The 17,534-nt window shown below is 42.9% G+C and overlaps 1 protein-coding gene across 1 annotated transcript in view; it reads right to left on the bottom strand.

Moving 5' to 3' along the window:
• Positions 1-12,224: 12,224 nt before the first annotated feature.
• Positions 12,225-17,534, bottom strand: part of PIF1 (PIF1 5'-to-3' DNA helicase) — a 6,787-nt gene continuing 1,477 nt past the window's right edge. The window contains exons 2-10 of the mRNA XM_009637987.2: positions 17,353-17,506; positions 16,671-16,785; positions 16,491-16,597; positions 15,956-16,095; positions 15,422-15,528; positions 14,553-14,640; positions 13,767-13,912; positions 12,609-12,800; positions 12,225-12,281 (exon numbers count right to left, since the gene is read on the bottom strand). Coding sequence (XP_009636282.2) covers positions 12,225-12,281; positions 12,609-12,800; positions 13,767-13,912; positions 14,553-14,640; positions 15,422-15,528; positions 15,956-16,095; positions 16,491-16,597; positions 16,671-16,785; positions 17,353-17,506 — 1,106 coding nt within the window. The remainder of the gene's footprint in view (positions 12,282-12,608; positions 12,801-13,766; positions 13,913-14,552; positions 14,641-15,421; positions 15,529-15,955; positions 16,096-16,490; positions 16,598-16,670; positions 16,786-17,352; positions 17,507-17,534) is intronic.

Raw genomic sequence — 17,534 nt, 5'->3', positions numbered from 1 at the left:
TAAACCTGGAGGATGAAACGCACAAGACTCGAGTACTGAAAATAAAGCCAGAGTGGATATCTATGTCTTTCCCTCTTTTCTACGGCTGGCTGAGCAACCTTTCTTGAACAGGAAGTGATCTTGTTATGAATTTAATCAATGTTGTATTTAGTGGGCCCTAAGTTCCACATGTCTTGCCCTATTTTCACTGGCTATTACTGTTTTCACACAGCCGTTAGTGAAAACTGCAAGAAAAAAATATATTCTGATAGTCTAATTCTTATATATATATATATATATATATCTTCTCACAGGCTTTGACATAAATTTGGATGAAATGGACTATAGGTCCTACACGTCCTGAATGTTCCTTGTGAGAAATTGAAGGAAAAGGAATAATTCGAAAATAAACATAAGATACTTAAAATGAACAGCTTTCTCTAGGATAAAAGAGAACTTAATAGTGGTGCCATTATAGTTTTCATGTGATTAATATTTACTGTGGATCATAAAACTGCTTGCAAATACTTGTGCAAAACTCCCATTGATACCCACAGGGGATGTTTACACGTCAGTCATAACTTTCATACTTTGCAGGGGAGCTAATCAGTAAATTGATAAACTACATTGAGACCACAGTCAATTAGCTTAAAATACAAGAAGTAAATGTCTAAACACTGGTTGTGTCTGACCAGACTGAAGATAGCACAGCTTACTCTGTGCTCCCAGCTGCAGTCCATACAAGTCAGAGCCACCTTGCCCAGTAGCTAGGGTCCCAACTGAAACTCAAGAGAAGGCCAGACAAACTCAAGAGAACTAAACTCTAGTCACATTAAACAACTTAAAGAAAGGGCTTTGACTGATGCATTTGAAAAGGAAATGTGATAAGAAAATTATGGTCTTCTTCAGCTGGTGTACAGGGAAAATACCTGATAAACTCAAGATGAGTAAGTGTAAGATGGATCAGGTAAAAAGTTCATTCAACTGTAGTTAAAGAAACTAGACACAAAATATTTGCAGAACTTTTTTTTTTTTTTAAAGTGCAGTCAGTAGACCTGTAGCTGTGTTGATGTGTGTGTTTAAAGGGTACCATAATCTCATCTTTCATGTAAGGAATCTCTTCCCTGAAGAAGTACCCCTTCTCTCTGAGTGATTTAGATGGGCATATTCATAGAAGGATAGTCCTTCATTCTCTGAATAACCAGATCATGAAACAGTAGGCATTGCTAAGGGCAAGAAACCAAACTTGATGGTCTGTTGCGATACGGCAATTCCTACAGCACCCCTAGTAGTTCATTTCTGTACAAAATCCTTCAAATAGATAGGTAAGAATTCCACTCTCCCTCAGATATCTCTGTCAACAGAATCTGCGTTGCATGCAATATTTATTACATCCTTCAGGCATTCCACATGACTTGTCTCACGCTGGCATCTGTACAGGTCCAGGTGCATGTCACATTCCTAGAGGGCTATCCCCCGGCAAGGGGGGTTTGGTAAAGGAGCTCAAGAGGCAGTCAAGGGACTAAGAATCAAAATGTTTAGTTGGGATTGCACTGAGACTGTAAGATATTATGCGTTAACTCTGTGAAAATACCTGTTCAAGGCAAAAATTAAGACACAGCAGACATTCCATACCAAGGAACAGTCTGGCACGCCAGTAACTAATTAATTGCTAATGTTTAGTATATTCGTAGAATGGAGCATAAGGAAACAATTAAGCCTCCACACTGCATATAAGCTGCAGAACTGATTTTTGAAAATCTTATTTGATAGAAAATAACAGCAGCTTCCAGCCTGCTATTAACATTTATGCAGCTAAAGTAGGCAATGCAGTTTTCTACTGACAGTATGTCATTTACATAGCATTTAAGATCAAAATGTGCACTCTCCCCCTGCTTTTATCATCAATTATCTTCTCTTTAACAAAACTGCATGTTTTAGTGACAGAAAACAATCCTACTCTTTTTAAAAAGTGAACAGAACAGCAGCTGTTTACTTTGGAGCGTTCAACAACATCAGATCAACTTCTCTTCCCTCCAAAAGAAGAGCTGGGTTTTAAAATCTATTCCCTGAGCAGCACCTTTTATAGAAATACTTATTGAGTAGTATTTTTTCCCTTCAGTTACTGGAAAATATGCAAAACAAATATTGAAAAAAAACGTAGCTTTCTTTTCACTATAGAGAACATACTGATTCAGGGGTTTAGCACAACTAAATTCTCTCTGAAATATGGAGATGTGTCTGATTGGAACTCCAAAATAAACAAGGAAACTCAGCCAAACCCTAGAGAAAGGAAAAAAAGGAGATATAAAGTAGTTATCTCCCCTGTCAGCACGCTAAGCAAAGAATTCACCCTTGATTTCCAGCAAATATTTCAGCGAGAGCAAGATGAGGTCTTTATGAACTGAGAGGTAAAGATGAAATATGCTCCATGGACTGTACTCTGGAAATAAAATGAAAGGGCTCCATACTTGTAAAAGTAAACTAGATCCTTTTGAAGAAAATGAAGCCTTGCAGAATCTAAACTCATTTCCTTTGCAATATCCTCTCCTCTATTTAGGCTCCGCACTAATTGGTACCTCTTCCCTTTTGGCAAGTTTTATCAAGTTTTTTGTGTCTTTTTCCACTCGTTTGGGCTGAAATCTACTAATACATAACCAGCCTGTGGATATATCACCATCATATAATGTATTCTATATACCTGCATGTAGCGCTTATCTTTTGTCACCTCTTAAGTGTTTGGGAAATACCTTCCCCCCGCCCCTTCAAAGAGTCCGTCATAGCAAAACATACTTCATGAGTGCCAAAAAAAGATATACTGAAACAGTTAGTAAGTTTTCTTCTGTTCTGTAGACAAAGTTGTCTACAATGTAGTCTGGACAGCATATACACTGTATCTACCCCTAGCCATGACTTTTTTGAGTGAGTACCTTATCAGCACCTCATTGAGCTGGTATGCATCTAACAAGGGTTACAGTCATTTGGCTGCCTTCAGCCCTAGCATCACCATCGTGCTTCCTAACGGCTTCTGAACAGACTTCATGTCCATCTGGTGCCCCAAGGTGAACTGAGAAACTCACTCTGTAGCAGAGAACACAGCCAGCAGCTCCTTTTTAATTTGAGCTTATCTCCCTTCTGTGCCCATCAAAGCACTGCAAGCTTTACTGAACTGGCTTTGCCTTGGTGCTGCTCCTAAGCCCTCCTTCCCAGCCATCATTACCTCTGTTATACTTCTGGCCATTCCACAGTTAGACTGAAGGTGCTAAAGGATGGTACTGGTCTTGTGACTTCCCCTGCTCTTTCAGATACTTTTTGACCATGCTAGATCTCCTATCAGAAAGGCCCACAGGTGTATCAAATCTGAAACATATTTGGTAGCTATTCTAAGTCTACTTCACCTGCATACCTTGAGCTGGACATATTCCTAATGATTTTCAATTTCTCTGTTTCTAGACAGAGTCCTTCAGCTGTCACATGCTCTCTTCATCTTCAGTTTTCGACATAGCTTTCACCTTAGCTTGATATCCTGCTCCCAGTGCCCTGCTTGGAGTTGTTACAACCCAGTACAGTGCTGAATTCTTTCTTCACTGAGGCCTCCTTCTCCTGCAGGAAAAGCAATATCAAATGCAGCCTTCGTGCTTGAGGTTCCCTCTAGCCCTGGTTTCTGTTCACAGTGAAATGCCTCTTGAGTCGCACCAACGGCCAGAAATGTTTTTGTTGTTTGGTTGAGGTTTTTTTCCCTTTTTTTATTTTTAAGAACATCTCCTGAAACCCATAGCAAATGTTGTCAAGGGGCTGATAGTTCTTCTTCATACTGGTGTCGTGATCCCAAAACTTAGCACTATAAGATACCTTACAGAAGTATTGAATGAGCATTACACTTATGATTTTTTTGCCTGATGTTTTTGATGTGTTATATTTTATGGAGGTCCCTGATGACATTCCCAGGACAAGTGTCAAAATCTGATTATAATTTCTTTTGACAATATTTCTACTAAAATAGATAGGTCATCAGACACAATGTTTTTGACCTTGTACTTTTTTGAGGTCTGAGAGTGCACAAGACTACACAGCAATCTGTCAAAAGTAATATTCTATCTCTACCATGAACTAGAAATTGTTTGCACACTGAGTAATTTTTATCTTTTATTTTTAAAACAAAAAGAAGACATATAATACTTGTCCAAAAGTTTAGCTGACATCAATAATTATGGCCAATGAAGACAAAGGGGCAACGTTTTATGTAAGTTTGTAATTTTGACCTGACTGAATGATCTGATGTGTTCTATTTTCAGTGTGGATTTTATGTTAAAGTAGCTATAGCTTGCTACTATCACAAGTAAAATCGTTAAGGTTATTGTAAGGTCTCTCATCTGGAGAGAAGACATGTAAAAACTGAACCATTTCAAAACTTCCTTCGTTGTTATTAAATTCATTCTGGTAACATCCCTCTGCCTAATGCATTATGCATTCAAATTCTGGCAATTAAATACTAGCTCATTGCTCAAGATTCAAGTTCTATTTTAAAAATTTACTTTGTATTGCAAAGTGTCAGTTGAAAGTACCTGGTGTTATGCTCAAATGTTTTATTAGAAGGTGGCCCATTAATCCAACACAAACATGAATGCAGCTTACCTGGAATATTTTCACAGAACAACTTAAAGATCAAGACGATCATTACATATGACTTCCAAGATAAATCACAAATTTTAAAATATATTTTTTAAACCAAGTTATTCTTATATTTATCTACATGATATTTTTTTCATATTTGATTTATTATATTCAATATGTCCATCCAGCCTTCAGCTGGAGATATTAAAAAATGTTGCCTCGTTTCTGTGAATTATTAGCTACTGAAATAATCTTAAGAAGTTTTACTTATGTTTTTACTTTAATGTCTAGCATCATCTGCAAAATACATTACATCCTCTCTAAGATGATATTTAATGATAGAGAATCACAGATCTTTCAATAAGCAAAGCAGGATCCAGAATCTTTGAAGACCTGGACTACCTCCTAACCCTCAACTGAAATTCTGGGCAAATCCCCTGATAATTCTCAGGTTGTTAATAATAAATTGAAAAAAAAAAATTAGTATTATGTACTTACAGAAAACTGATACAGCCTAGTGACTTGGGAAGAGTGGATGGAAGGTATGATTCATACACATATTCACCTACCTGTTGATAAAAACCATATATTTTAAGAAATAAGAGAAATACCCCTAAAAAGGCAAACTTTTTGTGATTAAAAGAATAATAAAAATCTTAATCAGATTTATGTCACAGCCATCTTTATCATAGCTCTACCTTCTTGCAAAAATATTGCAATAAACAGTTTAGTAAAAACATGTGTTACGGTTGCATTTGGAACATCACAGGCTTAATTCAGTTGCCCACACATAGGCACGTGGTACCACTTAAGATGCCCCGGGTGCCTACCTAGCCTCCAGCTGCCATCCCAGAAGGCCTCTCATAGGTTGTGTGTCACATCTGATAGTCCCCTGTATCAACAACATAACAGGTTAATAAAAAAAATAATCAGATAGAGCAGTCTTCAATAACTGTAAATGAAGAAGTTTACTCTTAGACTTGTTATCAGCTCATTTTGCTTGTATGATGAGATTTCATAAATTATATACTACTCAGTATCTTAGCTAAAAAATTCCATCCAACATTTTTATAATCTGCAATAGAAATAAGCATAAAATAATCATACAGGAAATAGCAAGATAGGGATTTTACACATCTAAATGCAATCTCTCGTAATTCAGGTCTTATGCTAATAATAGAACTGCTTAGATTTAGCAGCAGAAGACAATTGCATGTCATGGAGTGGCATAATACAAAATGAGAAACTTTTAATAGCTGTGAGAAAAAATTACATTATTAGCATTCATAGTGTAGCTTATAATGTACAGTATTTCCATTACTTAAGAGTAGCATTTGTTTGATCTATTCAGAGCAATTCTGGATAGGAAGATCTAATTCATGGACACAATCTTATTACAACATCTGAGACCAACAGGACTATTGCTGTCTTTCCTGCGCACCACAGGACTTCTGGGTACAGACTGTAAGGACACATTCATGTTTAATTATTATGAAAATGTCATGCAAAGAATGAGAAGGGAGTTAAATCACTGTACAAAAATTTAAACTGGAAGCCGTAACGTTTTAATAACACTCTGCATGTGAATTATGCTTCCAATAACACATAAATGTATTATGAAGCTTTAACTGGTACAAAGCAGTTTCTTATGGCTTAATGTATTTGAAAAGAGAATGGCTGTAGTTTGTGGTAACAGAAATACCAATTATGAACCGAACTCATAGTTTAATTCACTTAATTATAGCTGCAGTTAAGTTAAGGCAAAAGCCATGTTTAAATACCTTTTCTTCAGTTTGTTAAAGTGGAGAGACAATATTCATTTCCTCATATTTATTGGAGCAATGAAACCCCAGCCACTCACGGCATTGCCACACACCCTCTTGGCGTGCCTCTCGCTTTAGCCGGACACCAGCCATGCTGCAGTCCACCTCCTGCCATCCGCCACACAGAAATGGCGGTTCCTCCATCCCTGGCCATTCCCCTTTTTACCTACCACAGTGCCTCCAGCCCTACCTCTGTATCCCAGGATATCCAACCATGCAAATGTTAATGAGCATCTACAGGAGAGGGTAGAGAGGCAATTTTGAAGGAAGCTAACACAGCTGATACCTGGCACATCCCTTGCCTGTGCACGGGTGTTGGCGGGAATCTCTGTGAGGAGAGGTCAGGGCTACCTCATGCCTGACAGGGCTGGTTCCAGCCCACTCCAGCCAGTTCCACAGCAGCCCCACTGCAGGGCACACCTGACCCCATCACCAATGCTGGTGGAGCTTCTGTAGGAACAGATTTAAGAAGGGGAAAACTGCACAGCTGTGAGGAATGAGGTAAAAAGTGTGAGAAACGAGCCCTGCGAGCACCCAGGTCAGAGAGGGAGGAGGTGCTCTGGGTCCCCGAGCAGAGACTCCCATGCAGCCCCTGGAGCAACCACAGTGGAGCAGACTTTTTCCTGAAGGACTGCAGCCCGTGAGGAAGATCCACGCCGGGGCAGGGGAAAACTGTGAGCTCTACATTGTGTAAGCCGAGAATAACACATGTACCTGCTCTGTCACAAGCCACGTGAATTGTCCCTGAAAAAATCCAACCTGCTAAGACCAGCTTGCCTCAGCAGGTGAAAGCAACAGCATCACCAGATATTTTGAAGATGGCTTGTGATGGCCTCATGTTAAAAGTTGCTTTCTCTTCAGATTCTTCTTCATTTTATGTAGTAATGAAGAGAGGATAAGCAGCTCTGTTCTTCCACAGTACAGTCACTGCAATAAAAAGTTTTTTAAAAAAAAGCCCATGTTGGTGTACTGGGTTCTAGCTACAGATTAATATCCCTCTGCAAGAAAAATTAACCTGTTAAGGAGTATTTGGAAGAAAAAGGGATTTTTATTGTATTACAAGATTTTTACCTCATATATATGGAAACATTATTCTGCTGCAAAAAAGGCCTCATCACAATCCTGACTGCAGGGGAGCCATGACAGACCCTGACAGCTCAGATTTGTCCTGACTGCTCCTTTTAGGATTTAAATAGCAGTCTTCAGCCTCAACCCCCATCTCTGCAACTGCTTTAGCTGGAAGTGAGTGAGAACATCCAAAATTTACACAGATGGACCCCTTCTGGCCTCAGGACAGCTGCCAACCCCCTCAAAAGCCACTGCTATTCTGTTCCCACTGCTCCACCTCTGAGAAGGCAACCACAATATTTCATGTACATTTAATACTAACATGAAATATTCATTACCCTTTCCAGTTATAAGTTCTGTTTAGTGTTTTATCTCAAATTGGCACAAAAAAACCCACCCGTATAACTAGAAAGATTTCAGTCCCTAAACCCATGAATGCTGCAGTAAAGTGAGCTGCTTCACAAGATCACAATTAAAAGTTTATTTGCATCGTACATAATCAACCCTCTTACACTCTAAATTATCTTGTCATTACAGTAGTACAGGAACTTTTTAAGAGATGTTAAAGGATTTGAACCTGCATTATCTCATTACTCTTATGCAATCTCTCAATAAATCAATGTATTGTGTATGACATGAAGTGCCTGGCATATGCTTCCTAATTATCTACCCCAATGCTAAAACTCACTTTAACATCCCCCAAGCATTTCAGACCCCACACCTCCATCTCCAATGCGACACAAATCCCTCATACTGCAGTGTCCCATCTCTAAAAACCCACAAGAGTGCAAACTGGCTGCAGTCCAGCTTGCTAGCCAAGCGTACGGGCTTTTAGGTTACCCTTTGGGCTTCCCTGCCTGCACCGACAGCCTTGCCCCTGGCAATCAGGGCACCTGCAGCCTCTGACCACCTGCACAAGGGGAAGGAAGATGGACATGGTATCAGCAGATGGTCTGTAGAACAAGGTGAACAAAAGCAAAAACTCAAGCCACAACAAAGGTGGAGGATGCATGTCGAGACCCAGCTGGAATAACGCAGGAAGCACGAGCAGCACAGCACAGAGCCTCAGCCAGGGCACCCACTGCAGGATGGCAGCGTGAGGAAAGGACAGGAGTGCTGTGAGATGGGGATGCACAACAGGGTAGGGCTGATGTGCAGCCGAGGGAACAAGGGGTGTCCAAGGAAAGGCTGGGGCCAGCTTGCCACACCCACACTCCATGTGTGCTGCCACAGGAAGAAACCTGAGCACGCCCATGCTCGAAGTCACCCCTGCCGGGTACTGCCACCCAGTCAGCTGGGGACACAGCCTGCAGGCTGGGTGGGGACACCTGCAGCAGCTCCACTGTGGGTGCAGGGCTGCAATGGAGGACCAGGTCTGGCAGAGGCTCTGAGAGCCGCAGCCCAAGGATTCACACCTGAATGCTTATCTGCCCCAGCAGTGAGGCTTTAGCATGCCAGCACCCTCCTTCCCAGGGGCATAGGTATGGGAAAGTAATTTTTCAGTTCCTCCCCAAGGTGGACAAAAAGCTTAAATTTTACACACACATAGGGAATCTGAAAGATCAGTGCCAGGAACAGCCTGCAGTGTGAGGGGAAGGTCTCACATTGTATTTGGAAGAAAAAGGGATTTTTATTGTATTACAAGATTTTTACCTCATATATATGGAAACATTATTCTGCTGCAAAAAAGGCCTCATCACAATCCTGACTGCAGGGGAGCCATGACAGACCCTGACAGCTCAGATTTGTCCTGACTGCTCCTTTTAGGATTTAAATAGCAGTCTTCAGCCTCAACCCCCATCTCTGCAACTGCTTTAGCTGGAAGTGAGTGAGAACATCCAAAATTTACACAGATGGACCCCTTCTGGCCTCAGGACAGCTGCCAACCCCCTCAAAAGCCACTGCTATTCTGTTCCCACTGCTCCACCTCTGAGAAGGCAACCACAATATTTCATGTACATTTAATACTAACATGAAATATTCATTACCCTTTCCAGTTATAAGTTCTGTTTAGTGTTTTATCTCAAATTGGCACAAAAAAACCCACCCGTATAACTAGAAAGATTTCAGTCCCTAAACCCATGAATGCTGCAGTAAAGTGAGCTGCTTCACAAGATCACAATTAAAAGTTTATTTGCATCGTACATAATCAACCCTCTTACACTCTAAATTATCTTGTCATTACAGTAGTACAGGAACTTTTTAAGAGATGTTAAAGGATTTGAACCTGCATTATCTCATTACTCTTATGCAATCTCTCAATAAATCAATGTATTGTGTATGACATGAAGTGCCTGGCATATGCTTCCTAATTATCTACCCCAATGCTAAAACTCACTTTAACATCCCCCAAGCATTTCAGACCCCACACCTCCATCTCCAATGCGACACAAATCCCTCATACTGCAGTGTCCCATCTCTAAAAACCCACAAGAGTGCAAACTGGCTGCAGTCCAGCTTGCTAGCCAAGTATACGGGCTTTTAGGTTACCCTTTGGGCTTCCCTGCCTGCACCGACAGCCTTGCCCCTGGCAATCAGGGCACCTGCAGCCTCTGACCACCTGCACAAGGGGAAGGAAGATGGACATGGTATCAGCAGATGGTCTGTAGAACAAGGTGAACAAAAGCAAAAACTCAAGCCACAACAAAGGTGGAGGATGCATGTCGAGACCCAGCTGGAATAACGCAGGAAGCACGAGCAGCACAGCACAGAGCCTCAGCCAGGGCACCCACTGCAGGATGGCAGCGTGAGGAAAGGACAGGAGTGCTGTGAGATGGGGATGCACAACAGGGTAGGGCTGATGTGCAGCCGAGGGAACAAGGGGTGTCCAAGGAAAGGCTGGGGCCAGCTTGCCACACCCACACTCCATGTGTGCTGCCACAGGAAGAAACCTGAGCACGCCCATGCTCGAAGTCACCCCTGCCGGGTACTGCCACCCAGTCAGCTGGGGACACAGCCTGCAGGCTGGGTGGGGGCACCTCAGGTCTGGCAGAGGCTCTGAGAGCCGCAGCCCAAGGATTCACACCTGAATGCTTATCTGCCCCAGCAGTGAGGCTTTAGCATGCCAGCACCCTCCTTCCCAGGGGCATAGGTATGGGAAAGTAATTTTTCAGTTCCTCCCCAAGGTGGACAAACAGCTTAAGTCCAGCTTAAATTTTACACACACATAGGGAGTCTGAAAGATCAGTGCCAGGAACAGCCTGCAGTGTGAGGGGAAGGGTCTCACATTCCACAGATTCCAGCCCCAGCTTCAGGTACTTCCATCTACTCTGCACCAGACTTCTTTGAAGAAACCATGTGCCGATACATTAAGAACCCTTTCTTAGAGTAAATATCTCTGAATAATTCTTACAATTCTATCTTCTACTATTGCTTCCTCCAAAACTCTGCCCCTTAAGCCCAGAAAAAAAAAAAAAAACAAAAAAAAACACACACCCAACTTAAGAAGTATATTTTGAAATCCTACCAAAATATGTTTTCTGTTATGTTAACCACTGTCCTTCCCTGGCTTTAAGGAGAGCAGCTGCCAAGAAGCAGTCTTCAACTTGCTCAAACTGCAGAGGCTTTGTTACAGATACACTCCCCTGCAAGGGATGAGTTCCAGCTGGATGTTGATACTTCACATTTTTCCCACATGTTAAATACTTCAAAATGTACAAGTAACTTAAGCTTTAAGCAATGTACTAAAACACAAAACCCAAAGCTTCTCCTTTATTAAGACTTCAAAAAGACAGTATATTAGTTCTGCTCATCTCCACTTTTGCTGAAACGGGTGAAGTTATAGCTTACTTGACAAGTCCTTGGCCATTATCCCCTATTGCACATTCAAATTCCACCTTATTAGTCAGACACATTGTTTCCAGCAGAAACTCCCTCCCATGCAAGCAATCCTCATGTTTAAACAAGAGGGACTTCCACCAGGACCCATGTCCTCTCACTCCCTTCTTGCTAATGGGGTAATGGATCTTCACAGTTCTTGTAGTTCCATAATCATGGGCATAAGATGTAGGACTTCCTCCTATTTTTAAACAGTGCCAGCTCATCTCGGAAGGTTAAAAAAGTAAAAATCACATCTTACTGTGTGCAACAGACTAATAAAAAGGCTACGTATCAGCATAACAGGCAGTGTATAAGTCTTACAGTTCTGCTTGTGGAGGAAATTATGCAAAGTCTCCTGGTGTTCAGCATCTGGAAGGCAAGAACACCCCAGCATGCTATAAAGTGATGGCGCAGCTCCTGGCAGCTCCTCGCTTGCAGAAGAATCAAGCACATATTCCAGATACTTAGCACTGCTTTCCCTTGTGTCATCAGCTCTTGCAACAGGTCCAATCCATCCAGGCAAAGAGAACATGCAACTTCCATCTCTCAACAGTGGAATACTTGAAGAAAGGCACGCAAGTTTCAGTCTACATATGCGGAAAATAAAATGCAACCAGGCAGACAGGATAGAACCGTAGGAAGGTCCCTCAGGCACGTCCTTGTTCAGTCATTTTGTTTCCTAGAGTTGCATCTGTAACACAGAAGTACTCAAGGCTGTGGGCCCAGAAAGGGGTTACAGAAGCCTTCCAAATTTCAGAAGTATGAGATGAGGATACTTCTACACATCCAGAGTCAGCTGAATGAACCAAACATTCAAAAAAATTCCTTTGACTTTATCTATGTTATCAAATATACTCAACAGCAAGATCGCTGCAACTCAGCAGTCTGTGCTGGTGCCTCACAGAGGCCAGAAGAGCATTTTCAGCTGCATTTCCAGTTCTCCTTCTCATCAGCACCTGAATGGGTGTGTAGTGAATCCTGGGGGGGAGGAGGGAAGAAAAAAAAAATAGATTTCTTGTGTGCCCACTTACCCTTCAGTCCTCACTGCAAGAGGAAGATCAAAGAATCCCAACCCATCCTTTCACTCACAGGGACAGGCAGTGTTATACAGTCCCAATACTACAGTAGATATTTTGCCACCAAGGGCTGCCCCACCACATTCCCTCTCTGCAGTTTCATCTCTCCTGTCACTAGAAGTTTTAATTTGAATGTTCTTGCTCAGGAAGAAAAAGTAGTATCTCAGCACAAACATCTCTCATCCTGGTTGCACAAGGCAGGCTTTGTTAGAACAGGATTTTTCTTTACCTGGGTTAGAAGCTGATGATGTCTCAACTGTCTATAGAACTGCAACACAGAAGGATCAGCTCTCACTACTTTCGGATCAAAATCCAGAACACGGAGACCTGCAAGGCTACGGGCTCGGGAGAGGGCTACATAAGCCTGCCCACTTTCAAAGACACGAGACAGGGAGATTTCCACACAGTCTAAAGACATGCCCTAGCAAAGACACAGAGAAGTTTGTTACAGAACAAACAAACAAAAAAAGAATACTGTGCTGTATCAACACTAACCTGTCCTGTGAATCTGTCAAAGGTAACAACCTTGGTGTACGGGCTTGATAAAAAAAGGAAGTCTCTTGCTTGATTATGTAACTGCTTAAAAGATGGGAATCGGTAGGAAAAAAAAAAAAAACCACAAAAAAAAAGGACAGTTTTCCACCGTCAGGAAATTGTTAGCAGACAGTAGGGTCCACCAACTAACTCCAGGGATCCTCTTGTGTGAAAGTCCACAAATCCCATATAATCAACACAGCAAGGAAAGAAATCCTGCTGTTTTCATTCCTAGTAATTAACTGGAGCAGCTGCCAGTCTCAAGCAGACCATCTGAGACAGAGCTTGGGTTAGGCCTGGCCAGCACTGCCTGCACCAAGAGACATCCCAGGAGGCAGCAGAATTTACAATATGGCCTGGTTTAAGCAGTAGCATGGGAACAAACTCACAGGTCTAATACCAAGACAAGTATTTATTGAAGTGTATGAATTCTTCTGGAAAGGCAAGAACCGTATTAGTTACACTGAAAAAACCCAACACACACCACCAAAGGGGGAGTCTAGCCCAAAGAGCACAGCTATGACTCCTGCAGCTTCCTCAGATACACTGCAAACCTCAGCATTGCTAATGCTGATGACTGTCAGGCAAACACCACCCTGATCAGCCCACAGCGGTAAATAATGCTGCTTTATAGTCTAACACCAACTATGCAGATGGAAGCACCCTTATGGAAACTCCAGCAGCATTGCTAGCTCATCCTTGACCCTATCAATAAGAATCACAAGCAGAAGAGGCGCTGCCTTCTCTGCAGCTAGACACACCCATTCTAGAGGTCCCCCACAACATGGGCCTTTCAGCTTTCCCTCCTGTTTTCCCAGCAATACAAGCTCACCCAGGAAATAAGAACACCCACCTGACTCTTGTGAATGGAAATGGCCCATGCCAATTTTAAAGGCAACTGTTGACGACTCAGATGAATGCCTGATGGTCCTTTGAAGACCCATTTCTCCATTTTGATGACCTGTGTGACCCCACAGAGAAACCTCACCTTAGGCAGCCCTGTAGGGATGGGAGCAGGAGAGAAACAGGGATGTATGCCTGACACTCAAGAGCCAAGAAGCCAGCAGCCTGAGAACGCTTTTTTCCCCCCCTTCTTCACCATGTTGGTCTTTCATGAATTTTAGGGCTTCATTAAAAAAAAAAAATCCCTAAACCATTCATGAATTTTAGGGCTTCATTAAAAAAAAAAATAAATCCCTAAACCGACACACAGTAAATAGGATATCCTGAAATGATGTTTGGGACCTACTTAAGCAGAAGAATTAAAGTCAGTTGAGATGCAGAGAAAAATGCGTGTTGCAGGTAGCAGAATGTTATTCTCTGAGAAAAACAAACAAAAAAAATAACAAGACTTGCTTCAACAGAACAGACAGGAAATGCAAATGAGAATACACATCTAGAGAATAATGAAAAGCAAACACAAAAGGCCCTGCAGACAGCTACAGCTGATGCAGTACATGACATCACAGCTCATAAGAGCCCCAAGCCTCTCACTGGTGAGAAGACCTCCTGCCTGCTTTCCCTCAAATTATTCTTACCAAGCAGTAAACAAAATTAAGAAGTCAACAGCCATCAACGATAAACTGTTTTGTCTTTTTTCCCCCTCTTCCTTCAACAAAAGATCAAAAAGCCTACTTACCCTTCTGGTCACTTTCAAATCCTACAACAACGCCTCGTGCCCCATTCACCAGCCCTTGAGACACATCCAGATTCTTAGCTAGCATCACCTACAGAGAAAGAGGAAAACCCCTCAGTGCACTGGCTTTACAGCCTGTTCAGCCACCTGCAGCTAAGCTTCTAGCCAGGAAGCTCAAGCACAGCAGGCTGCTACAACCACATCATCCTATTGCAGGATTGAGCACCAACTACAATTTGATTGAAATTATTTCACACCCTTTCCCCCCTAGGATTCCTAACTACATCCATTCTGCAGCACTGAACACTTCACTTGAGCTGCTTCTGCCCACAGCTGTGAGCTCAGATCCAGAGAACAGATTGCCCATCCTCAAACACCAACCAGCCTAGACACATATAGATTCTGGGAACACCAAGGCAAGCAGTGCTGCTGCTAAGCACAATCCTGCATCCTTTCCACTCCAACAGCCCTAGCTCGCAGCAAGGTGCCCAGTCCCGCAAATTTGTCAAGCTTAAAGGTCGGGAGGGCTGCTGTACCTGAGCCGAGACTGCAGGCAAGGACTTCCTGTGCTCTCTGCTACCTGGAGGCTTCTAAACCTGATTGGCAACGTGTGTCGAAGTCATAGCAGTCACCGCTGTTCACAAGACACAGACCTGCACTCAAATCAAACTATTTCTCTGCCTGGGTAAGATTCCAAGAAGAAAGGTTACAAAGATTGGGACAGAGCCTTCTGTTGGCCTGGCATAGCCATCCTATACAGAATCTGTGTTCTGTACATTAATCTACTCCATACATTCATCTGCTATTCCTTTATTTTTCTCATGCCATTTGTTCTGCTGGTCTTTCACAAATGTATGTATACACACACTCACCTGAGCTCCAAGCTTTAGCTCAACTCTACCACCCACAGGACACTGAGCATCAATTAACTTCACTAGCATTGGGTCACTGTCCAAAGCCTCAAAAGCATGCACCTCTCCTGTTAAGGAAAGAAAGATGTGACAAATTGCAACCACCGCACGTATTCCACACAGCATCGCAGGAGGCTCGGCATTTATTTCTAACAGCAATTCCTCTTTTAATATCCATTCTGCTCTGCCGGTAGGACATCTTCACACAGTCTTTCTGAGATGCTATAGAAAGAAAAAGCAGGGGTACGGAGGCACCCACCCTGCCTGATCAATGAGCTCACTGCCTATTACACACCAAGAAGGAACAAGTATGGATTTTGAAGCAAAAAATCTGTGAAGTTTTCCCCCAGGCAGCTCAACTCCAACACACACAGCTTGAACTGGTGCTGCTGTGCATGACAGGACACCAGTTCCTCCTGACACCGCAGTACCCCCGTTGCATCCACTCGAGCAGAGCTCAGCCCCAAAAGCAGCAGCTTCCTCCAAGGAGTTCACCTGATAGCTGTTGCAAGCGTCTCTCATTCGTTATTTCTACATCATCTTTATGGGTGCAGAGCCGTGTAGCCAGGATCCCATCATGCTCAGACCTGTTAGCAGCAGTCTGCATCAGCAGTGTGGTAACCTCCTCTGTGCATCTGGTAACCAGGAAAAGGGGATTATTATTTAAAGTGATCAGGTACAGGCCTTGAGCAGCAGTAACCTCCACACAGCTGGATGAGGCTGTGCAAGCCCCAGGCCTCCAGCGAGAAGGACAGAGAAAGAAAACTACACGAAGCTGGAGAGTAGTGCAAGTGTGGGCCCCAGCCACTGCCAGCTCAGGATCCATTAAATTCCTTTGCAGAAATTGCAAAGAGGGACCCTAGAAAGGGTCCTCCCTTACCAGAGCAACATATATAAAGCCTGCTTACATCAACTATTGCTAATGCCCCCAGCCACGCATTCCTGATAGAGCACAGAGAAGCAACAAACTGCTCTTCCCTCTGCTCCATCAGTAGGGAACAGGGATTAAAAGAGATTATTTTCTCCTCACCTGCCTAACCGGACTGCACTCAGGAGTGAGACAAAGGTCTTGTCCGTCTGCCTCCGCACTTCAGTCAGCTCCATGTTTATGTGGATGCATTTCCTCCAGCTTTTTGCCTAGAAAATCATTCTCTTGTTAAGAAAGAGGCAGACTTGAAGTATGAGAATGAGTTTAGGGACAGTTTTGTACCTGGAAGCAGAACTTGGTTTCTTCATTAGCCTTACAGACTGGGGGTAGCTGCAAGAAGTCGCCACAGATGATTAGCTGAATTCCTCCAAAAGGCTCATCCCGTTTTCTGACTGCCCTGAAAGGGAGGGAAGAGAGGAGAAGCTCTGAATGCCCTCCAGAACCTGGACATAATTGAGTCTCAGAAGTTACTTCTTCGTCTGTCAGTACATTCAAACATACACCACTGGCAGTAAAAGATGATGAGCCTCAGCTATGTCAGAAGAGCTAAAATAATTAAGAAATGTTATTACATGACATTAAGTTTACTTTGCTTACCCACCCCACATGTCATTACCAGTCTTGGTTCTTTGGTAGCTGCTATACTACAGCTCAGCTGCTTCTCTCCACAAGAGAGAGCTGTTGGGCACAGTACAGACAGCTGTATTCCACACTCAGGTCTATGGACAACACCTGGGCTCTGGAGAAGGAAAGAGCAACCAGACCAGCCACAGCTGGGGAAGAGACACAATCAAAACTTCTCTCAAAATAAAGGTCTGCCCAGGTGCTGGCTACAATTTTATGCTTCCCTCCGGTCCTATGACAGTAGTTGCCTTCTATCCATTCGCATAACTAGAGGAAACCAGCAGCCTGGAAATTTAGGCAAACTTATTTCTGTTCACTGTTTGACCTGACAATCCCTCACCTTGCCACTGCCTCCAGCCTGTCAAAGAACTTGCCGTCCACCATCGAGATCTCATCGATAATTAAGTGTTGGCAGGCCAGCCAGTGCTGGCGCACGCCAGGTCGCTCCGCCAGCTGGATGCACTGTTCCAGCGGTGCCTTCCCAGAGCCAATCCCTGGCAGGGGAGAAGAAAGCAAAACTTT

Source organism: Egretta garzetta, unplaced genomic scaffold, assembly GCF_000687185.1.
Source record: "Egretta garzetta isolate BGI_Z169 unplaced genomic scaffold, ASM68718v1 scaffold75, whole genome shotgun sequence".
NCBI classification, from domain to species: Eukaryota; Metazoa; Chordata; class Aves; order Pelecaniformes; family Ardeidae; genus Egretta; species Egretta garzetta.
Note: the sequence above shows the minus strand (reverse complement) of the source record. Positions and strands in the feature narration are given on the sequence as shown.